The sequence below is a fragment of the Hibiscus syriacus genome, unplaced genomic scaffold (assembly GCF_006381635.1).
Source record: "Hibiscus syriacus cultivar Baekdansim isolate YM2019G1 unplaced genomic scaffold, ASM638163v2 tig00000218_pilon, whole genome shotgun sequence".
Classification (NCBI taxonomy): Eukaryota; Viridiplantae; Streptophyta; class Magnoliopsida; order Malvales; family Malvaceae; genus Hibiscus; species Hibiscus syriacus.
This window is the reverse complement of record NW_024061774.1, coordinates 1,791,744-1,802,156: the sequence shown is the minus strand read 5'-3', so window position 1 is coordinate 1,802,156 and position 10,413 is coordinate 1,791,744. Positions and strand designations below refer to the sequence as shown.

The following is a 10,413-nucleotide window of genomic DNA, read 5'->3' as shown; positions in this document are numbered from 1 at the left end:
TGTAAAATTAAATGGATTCTAATTCTTTTTTCAAAGGCAAACAAAGAGAAATCCAACTGTAGTTGGCATCTCACACCTGTATTTGTCATATACATATGAGAATTGAAAGAAAAAAAACAAAAAAAACCAATCCACAAAGGTTAACATCAAGAATTTTAGGACCACCTTTCCACTATTCTTTAAATGCCTTCATTAATCTAATTACTTGGTGAGCAGCATGACCAAATACTAATGGGATTTCACAAACCATCATGAACTCGTCTACCAAACTAGTATTTCCTATATATAAATCAATTCCTCTTTTCAAGTATTTGTTACTTAAACAGCTCAATCCCAATCATACAATATACAATGAAAACAAGTACAATCATGTAGTTGTGCTACTAATGTGAAGAGTTCTCAGATATGGGTTAACCATATTATGAGGAAATACAAATTAGACGAGGCATTAGGTACAAATATAAGGTATATGTGCCTGTTTGTTACAGATTTTACATATGAGAAAAGACAGGCATCAAAAGAAATACAGGGTCTAGAAATACCATGATGTCAACGCCGGATTTACTGTATTAGGGATCTTTGGTTGACTTGGAATCGTCCTTTGGCCCAGTAGGAACTGAAGGAGAAGGGGATGTCTCTCCATCCATCTCTGTTCGGAGATCATTGATGCTTTGCTCTAGCTCATCTATCCTGCTGCCCATCTCATCAAGTGCATTAAAGTCAAGGAAATCAAGTGCAATTTAACGCGTGAAGATATGCATCCCAATATCCCATTAAGATCATATCACTTCATTTTGGTTTTAGAAGAACCTAAAGAACAAGGTCAAGTGAAATGAAATGAAATTTGAAAGAAAATCACCTCCTCAGGTTGAAGTAACTAGATAATACGAAAAGGATATTCTTCGTAATGATGGAGTCGGACATTGTTTGAAACCTCGATTGCTGTAATATGTAATAACAGAACAAACTTAGCTACATCTGCTTAAAATTTATTGCTTATTAATTCCTTACAGAATCTTAATTCAGTTCAAGATAAGAACTCACCATCTGTTCAAGTAGACTCTGGACCTGAAAAACGATACAATCAATTCAGTATAATCTAGATGCCAATTAATTAAACCATAGAACCATAACACTGAAAATCTATGAAACTAAACATAATGAAATCTCCATGCTTTTCCGCTATTTCATAAAAGTGTACAATGGTTGAAAGCAACCCATTCAATTTAAGTGCAGTGTTCAGAATACACCATATTCTGTCTGTTCTAAATAACCATGAAGCGAAGGAAACGATCTTAAGTCCATCTGTGATACATAAAAGTATCTGGGAACTTGAAAAGTAACTTACAAAAGCTGCCATATCAGCATTGTCCTGTTTCTTATCTTCAGAACCATTCCCATCCTGCAAAATAAAAGATAAAATGAAAACCATGTAACACAAAATGCTAACAATAGTGTCAATATCTGCCACTGTATAATATACGAACACATGATCTTTTCTGAAGGAAGCAAAAGTTTCTTCCATGAATAAGTTCAAGCCTATAACTCAGGTCTGAAGACACAATCGATTATGTGCCTGATACGGTTATGTTCAATTTTTGTTCAAAATCTTCATGCATTTGTGGAGAGTCATATGCCATGTCTTGATCTGTGTCCAACATGGGCACTTCAGGAAAATGAGGAGTCATAGCAACATAGAATTATCAACTCGATTAGACCCAAAAAGTGCAAACATACAAGTTTAACTTAAAATTAAATGCCACTGCAACAAAAACAATTAAAACCACGACTACATTGAACAATTTTGTCGATCGTTAAGTTCTAACTACAATAACAAGCCGAAGAAAGAAAAAGATTGTATAAACTGGTAAGTTTCCACGTCGTTTTAGCATTTGAATCTAATACTCAGATTCACATTCCAAGAATTTGTCAGCATTTAGCGATCATAACCATGGATCCATTTCGCATTTCTTGTTTTGAGCAACAGATTACAACAGAACAGAACAGATCAGAATCAATAACAGGAAACTCAAAACCCTAATCTAGTAATCTTCGATAAATAATTCGAAAATTAATAAAAATAATCAGATTTTAAATAAAAATTTACAGAAAAATAATTTATTTATGGATAATGAAATATACCATTCTCGTAAATTTTAATGGCTAAGAAGAAACTTTTCGCTGCTTGGCGGAGGAGATGAAGAGAAATGGACAACTCTTTGGGAGAGTGAGTGACTCGGTCGATGACGCGGATTACATCAATGGGATACGACGGTACAAGGATATTTTTGTAGAGCTAAATAAATCAAGGGTGGACTACATTAAATGGTCACTTAAATTTTAATAAGTTTAGTTTCTAACACTGAAATTTCAAAAAGTAATAAAACCGTCAATAACATAATCAACTTTAGATGCCGAGTTGGGGACTTTTGAGGGGATAAAGATGGCATGGGAGTTGGGAATTCAATCTTTAGTTGTAGAAGCGGATAGCAAGTAGGCGATTTCAGTCTTCCACCATCCGCACTGTGCAGATTTCAGTTCGTTCACGGATATAATTACTGGAATTACATTATTGTGTTGGTTGGTTTGACAGGAATGTAAGATTACAGTGTTTGGTTGAACGAATAAAAGATTACTGAAATGTATATTTTACCAAATTGTCTTTGTTCTATATTTTTTAACAAGTGAAATTCTAAATGTTTAAATAAAAATTATTTATATAAAATTCTATATGTTGATAATATATACTTGAGTATGTAAATATATATGTATTATTTTAATTTTAATTAATATTAAATTTTACATAATTTATGTAAAAATATATTAAAATTTTACATTATGTAACTAAATGTTTACATTATGAAAATTCTTTATAGATATTCATAATAATAAAAAGATGTAAATTATTTTTGTTATCTAAGATATAATATTTATTATATCTTCTATATACAATAATTTATTTATTTATTTATCTTTTATATTTATACTTAATTCTGCATACTTTATCATTATTATTTATCTCATGAATTTATATTACAAAAACATAATTCAAATAAGTAAGAAAATATAACACTAAAAATCATATTATCTATAATTTTATATTTCACCGTCATTATCATTATCTTTGCTAATATTTATCAAATGAATGATAAAACCACTGCCTTAAAAAATACAGCCAATACTTTATCACGACCTGATACCCTTCCACAATGGTTTTAAAACTGAGTCAAAGCTTTCAATACCATAGGGAGCAGTAGCCTCAGCACTGATTCTCATCATTCAAACCATGTTCTATGATTTTTGCTAGGGACTTTAAGTGAGGAAGAACCGCACAACCAATCAAAATAGCAGTAAATGTATGAAACCTTTTGTTGTGGATACTCTTATTGATTTGTAAATCCCGACTCACTAAACGTGCATACGTGGAAATCTTATTAGTATTTTTTAAAATAATATTTTTTAAATAATATTTAATAATAATTGAAATAGATAATAATTTGAAGTTGATCGTATTTAATACATCAATAAAAAAAAATTACTCTTTTAACATTAAACCTTAAATTTATATTTTCAAGAAAATTATTTGGTGTTGGCATCTTCTTGAAACAAATATATTCCTTAAAAATAAATTATATATATATATAAAAAGAGATTTTATTAACATTACCTTATAATTGTCCGTTTGAGCAGATAAAAGAAAAGAGATTTCATGTTCAAAACTCGTTATTCTCTCTCTCAAACCACAAATGACAATTCACAGTTTCTATAAAAGAAATTATACACACCGAATAACAATTCACAGTTTCTATATCAAACAGAAGTCTTAGATACCTTCAGTTGGGGTAACAAAAACCATGATTAATCAAATTCATTTCTTCCCCTCTCTAACAGATATACAACAATAAAGACGGGAAACAAAATAATTTCTGGACTCCGTAAAGCTTATTTTCAGTTCATCGTCCCAGAAATCACATCGGGATCCATCGTACGTAATGTACGTCTAATGAAGACCCAGTAATATCTAGTAAAAGATCGAGTTGGAGGTATTTTTTAACTTGCCTATATGAGAAAACCGATGTAACAGTAGCCGCCTTGCAGAAAGCCTAATTGCCGATTAGCAATTAGCGGGCAATGTGTATTATCAAAATTGTGTTTTGAATCGGACCCGAAAGAGATAGTTTAACCATCTGGTTGTTCGTGAGAGCTCAAGCCAATGTTGTTCTCAATCATTCTCTAATGTAGGCATGATACAAATACGATACCCAGACATCCAAATTTTTTATATTTAAACAAAAAGCTCACTTTTTTCTGCCGTAATAAGACCCACTTCCAGAATGGCTATGATGGCGATGTCGTGATCCTCCACTCCTGCTGTTGGATCATTCCCATGAGTTTCCACAGCCATAAGCTCGACTATTTACACTAGGCCAATTCAATGTTTGTGCTCAGAGTCCGTTCTTCTCTTCCTCCACCCTGTCATTATACTCCAAGATCAGCCTCTTAATGTCTTGTTTCTCTTCGAACTCAGCTGCTTCTTTCTGTTTCATGCTTTGGACAATAGTGAAATCTCGAGGAATGTACATTTGTTTTGTTTGTTGTTTATTCCCTCGCTTCACGAGAACTTTCACCTGAACCTCCTGGCTCCCTCCGGCCTCTTCATCCAACACTTCATCACCGCTTTCCCAAACCACCAACCCTTCGATGATTATCTTTGCTAGAACCCTCGAATACATTCATTGGTATCATCATGTTTAATGTAGGTCAGCCCCTTAGCTCCAGCTTACGATGCTCCATGCTCTCCTGTAATTAAAATTGAATAAAATGAATTGCAAGCCAACTATTTCGTTGAAACTCAATTTGAACCCACCGATCACACTAGAGGGAAGTTATGATAACAAACCTGATTAATGTATGGCTCCATTTGATGCAATAATTCATATCCCTATAAATGACCAAAGTTAGTCGTGAGCAATGCATTCAGCAAGTGATTAAAATTTGAAACAATCAGAAAGAAATAGAGAAGTCATGCCATGCGATAACCTGTTTGAAGTATCGAAGATGCGCATCCATAGTCCCACTGACAGCTTCCAGAAACTCAAATCGCTTTTTGGATTCAACATTTGAAAGAGCAGTTACCTGTAATCGTAAACCACAATAGTGTAATTCCCATATTGAACCAATTTTGAACTATCAAAGCAACATCAATTTAGAAATCATCTGCTAGCAAGTCACTCACTAGATTAAAATGAGCCTGCTCAAATGTTTTTCTTGCATTATGAAGTTCCTAGAATAACGCCAACCATGTCAGACTAAATATCCATCAACATTATATATATGCAAGTAAGAATGTCAGATGCATGAGATTATAAACCATTAAAGCAAGCCATTTTGCAAGATACCTCTTCCAAAACATTGATAATATTACTCTTTGTACTTTTTCTCAGTGAAAGAAACTTTTCACGAGCCTGCAAGATTATACAAAGCAATACAATGTAACAATTAATTCGATTTTAGGCCAACTCCAAATTATATTATCACATTCAATCAATGAAAATAAAGCAAGCTAACAAACTACACAAGCAAAATAAATTTAAATTCTAAAGCACCTGGTCGTAAATAAGACTAGCCTTGTTAAAGAGTTTACGTGCTTCCTGCACTCAGATAAGATATTTTAAACCAAAAAGCTTACAAATAAAAAATACATTATCTAGAATAATACACAGATTATAAGAAGTTAGATGAATCTATAGCAAAGTGATAAATAAATAACCTATGAATCTATAGCAAAGATATTTTTTATAGGATGTAATAAAGTAACCAACTGATAGTATCAACAGATTCTTCTCTTATACACCTAAACACTCATTCAGGCATTTTGACAAACAGTTTATACGCTTACGAGTAAACGGTTCTCAAGCTTTAACACGAATGCAAAATAACCTCAATGATCTCCAAACTCTTGTTACCAAAGCAGCATATTCTCTTAAAACTAAAAAATCATAGTGGAGTGTTCAAAATGGGTCCGGAAAAGTGAAAATAATACCTGTAATCAGATGAGTACTCAAACAACTTCCCTTTGTTAGAGTGAAGGATTAGTTGAGGCCTTGAACTGCTGCAAAAACTCCATTTTGTACGAACCAATGATCATCAAATCAACCCAACAATTCTTTCTTTATTTCAAAAACTCTTAACATTCGTTTCCAAAGGTGTTTGTTCGTATCACAATTAATGCTTTCATTTTGGATACTTCTATTAATCTCTTCCTAGTCTGGGTTAAGAATCTCCTCTCCACTCCGTGAAATATTTTATGTATTGAAAACATTAGATTTCAAAGAGTTACAATCCAAAACCAGTTATCTTAGGTCCTTACTCCTCTGTAATAAATTTGAATTCATGTTAAAATGATAGTTCAGAGAATTACCTAGGACTGAAGAACTTACTTGTATGTCCCAATTTCTCTCAATGCTATGGTAAACTTGGTCATAACCGGCCCTAAAGAAGCCAAAAAATGTTCAATTACAGATATGATTCCAAACCAAAATATAATCTAAATGTGATGTTAGAACCGACGAACAGAATGAAAAAGCTTCTGCAGATCGAACAAAAATCAAACCCATTAACAACTGCATTTGACGAAAAAACAAATTCGTTTCAAGAAAAAAAAAACATTCTTATGTGATTGATTCTAGACATCTGAATGAATATCAGGTTAAATTATATTTAAAAAAGAAGAAGAGAAATTTCTTGCGATTTCTCAGCTGCAAAAAAAATAAAATGAAATGAAAGAATAAAAATTCCAACCTTAGAGAATTGCTGGGCTCTAAGCTTCTTCTCGCCATCAGCATGGGAAGGAATTCTCGTCTTTATAAGGGCTCCAAGCAAAAATCATAATACGCCATAAGCAGAAATAAACGCCAAATTGAAGAAGAAAATTTTGTTTCAATAGAACCAAGCGGGGAGAATGATATTTTAGGAAGCAAGGGACGGGAATAAGAAAATACCTAAGGGAGATGGAGGACTAACATTCCCGGAGAAACAGGGGGAAAACACTGTTGGTATTAATTTTTGACTGGTATATGGGAATGTAGAGAAACCAAACGTGGGTATCTTCAACCCGGAAAAAAAACATTCCCCCTAGGAATGAAATATTCCGTGAACCAAACGGGACCTTAGTGTTATGCGTCCGAGAGCTAGCTGCTCGTTCTTGGAATACAGTCGTGACTTTCACTCCCCGGGAGTGTAACAAGGTTGCTGATGGAATGGCTAAGGCAGCTTGGGATTTACCGTTCGGCTTTCACTCTTACTATCTCCCTCCTGCAGCGATTCATGACCTGGTTCAGGCGGAGCGCGTGCTTTCTTCTTCTGAATATGTGTTACTTCAGCATGGGCTGATCTCTTTGTATTAAAAAAAATGGAACACTAACCATTAAACGCCATTATTCCTGTCATAGAAAACTAATTTTATGTTAGGGGTAAACTTTTAAAATTTTAGGAGACAAAAAAATATTTTCAATAAAAATACATAAAAATATATATATTAATTTTAAATTTTTACAAGACGACTGACTCCATCCATTTCTCGATCCATCCCAAGAGATATCATTGTTAAACCAGATTATACCATGATTTACCAATCGTTTGCCTTAGAAACATAAATCTGAGAGAGAAAACACACACAGGGAGGAGAAGCACTGCACAATGTTCTCTTTTTTTTGTTATTGATGTCACGTCGGATCTTTTACAAGTATGGTTTATGATATGACATACATTTTTAAAATTTGGAAGGCTCATATTTTAAAAATATATCACAATTTTATTTCTAAAAATGTTTGAAGGATAACTTTTTTTTAATAAAATATCATTATAATAAAGTTGATTAAAATTTAATCACAATCATACCTAGAGAAGAGAAAAGTGAGATTCTAAGAGAAGAAGAATAATGTTACTAATAAGCCTAGAACCAATAACTCAAGGAACTATGAAAGAATAAAGATGAATAACTTGATCACTCAACTAAATGTGTTTGCTTTGTTTAAATTTTCTTTTATTTTGTAAAAGATAATTATAATATAATAAATTTTAATATTTTATTTTATTTTACTTTATTATAAAAAATTTTAGATATCTGAAAATTAGCACAAGATGCTCACATCTTTTGGAATAGAATTGATAGATTTCGTTATATCCTGCAGTACATTGTCAGGTATATAATGCAGTACATTGTCAGGTATATAATGGTAAATTATGTCGTAGTCTCTTATGTTTTCTGTCTGATCGACTTTGGTCACTGAAAAAAATTAAGGGAAAATTGTCAATAACACCATCAGTCCGTCCAATTTAATTCTCTAATGTTATCGATTCGTCCGATTTCAATCTCTAACGTTATCAGTCCGTTCAATTTTAGTTCTTTAGTCATGTTAATGACTTCAACAAAAGGGACTTAAAATAAAAGGGGTTAAACAAAATTAATAGCATAAAGACTTAATCGGACGGACCGATAACGTAAGATACTATTTTCCTTTAAATTTTTTTCTGTGACCAAAGTTGATAAGACTGATATAAAAGAGACTATCGACATAGTTTACCCTTTAATAATTTGTCATATAGACCCTAAAATGTTAACTCTTTTTTATTAAAAATAATCATTTCAATATTAAATTAATACTAGTATACGTAATAACGTGGAGGATATTAGATGAATTTTAAATCAATCATAATCATATATGGAAACTTTTAAGGTTAATGGAAAAATTAATGGAACAATGTGGAAATTAAATTAAACGAGATATAAGAGGAAATTATCCAAACTTTCCTCTCCTGATTCATTTGAGACAAATTAGTTTGAGAAAAAATAGGGTCAAACATAAATAGTTAGATTTAATATTAAATTAAAATAAACTAATTATAATCTTTATTTCATTATGGAAACCCAAGATTTACTCAAAAAGATTAAAACTCTATATTTGACTCTACAATCTACTGTTTCGAAGTTCTCTTGACAATACCCTCTGTAATTGTAACACTTTCAACCCATACCCGACCCGGATACGAGTCTAGGATGACACATTGACTAAACAAAACAATACTCTTAAAAAAACCGATAAAACATTTGAACGTATATTATTAAAATACAATAATATACATATGTTAATACAAGTTTATCAAAATACTCAGAGCATACACAACTCGACATGCCAACATTTATTTACGTAACAAAAGAACCTACTGATTAAGTTGCCTCTGATCTAATAGTTGCAGGAGTAGTGTTGCCCCGCTGCTTAACCTGTCTCGTCTACTTTCTCGGATCCTACGTGTGAAACACTCACACGCTAAGTCATCGACTTAGTGAGGCAATATAATAATAATAAGTAAATATCATGAGAATGCCAAAAATGAAATGAAATGCAATAACATATGCATTTAATATGTATAATGTCCATAACCACGTTTCCTACACATAGACTCATCACATTAACACTCATAGGCTCATATTAATCAGTTCACTAGCCCATGATACCATACTGAGAACCTAAGGTATGTGAGTAATGTGAGGTTGTGCACTATGCTATCACCACAGCTCGTATAAATGCACCGAAGTGCCACGTAGAATTGCACCGAAGTGTCGCGTAGAATTGTACCGTAGTGCCATATAAGATTGTCCCAAAGGACCACGTAGATAATTCCTTAAGAATCATATACATATGCCAAGGATCAAGTATGTGTCTTAAAGACCTCACACATGTTCCAAATAATACATATATATTTCGAAGAACTGCGTGGACCCTCTACTCTTGGCATGCCAACTATACCTATAGTTCTCATCTACATAACATGGGTTTTTCCCAAATTACATAATATATCGCATAGACATATCATTTCCTTACCTTCATCATATGACTCATATAACTTTGTATACATATTCATTTAAAACATGTTACTTAATGCACATAGTATGAATTCATATCATGTTTCCCAATATGAAATGAATCATGCATCAATGTATTGAATCTAGACTTCTCACAAGTCTAGAACTGAATATACCACTATATTCATGCTATGCATATGTACTCACCTATATTTCTTTGCCTTTCCCTCGATCGGTCTTACTGTGTAATTGTTCTGGAACCTGTTTAGGCTTTGTATCTACATAGTAATTCATTGATACTTATCAGTATACTAATTAATATATTCTAAACTATCATTTCTTGGGTTAAAAGAAAAGCCATTTTCATCTTTTAATAGAGGTATGCATCGATGCACTACGCCATGTATCGATGCATCCCTTGACGGGTGCATCGATGCACTATCTATGCATCGGTGCATAAATCCCATTCGATGTTTGTATTTAATGGGGTGTATCGATGCCCTACTTGTGCATAGATACACTGATGACATTTGATGTTTTTATTTTAA

The 10,413-nt window shown here is 32.6% G+C and overlaps 1 protein-coding gene across 1 annotated transcript; it reads right to left on the bottom strand.

The window, feature by feature from the left end:
- Positions 1-430: 430 nt before the first annotated feature.
- On the bottom strand, positions 431-2,275 carry LOC120150757 (heat shock factor-binding protein-like). The gene is made up of 5 exons (XM_039163416.1): positions 2,143-2,275; positions 1,349-1,402; positions 1,045-1,068; positions 900-942; positions 431-709 (listed from the first exon to the last, which is right to left on the bottom strand). The coding sequence occupies exons 1-5, from the start codon at positions 2,143-2,145 to the stop codon at positions 570-572; spliced, it is 264 nt and encodes an 87-aa protein (XP_039019347.1). The 5' UTR covers positions 2,146-2,275; the 3' UTR covers positions 431-569.
- Positions 2,276-10,413: the final 8,138 nt, after the last annotated feature.

Excerpts from the sequence above, each read along its gene's own strand:
- LOC120150757 (XM_039163416.1), bottom strand. Across the intron at positions 1,069-1,348 it reads ATGCTGATATGGCAGCTTTT|GTCCAGAGTCTACTTGAACA; the intron begins GTAAGTTACTTT and ends ATCGTTTTTCAG. Across the intron at positions 943-1,044 it reads AGAGTCTACTTGAACAGATG|CAATCGAGGTTTCAAACAAT; the intron begins GTGAGTTCTTAT and ends TACATATTACAG.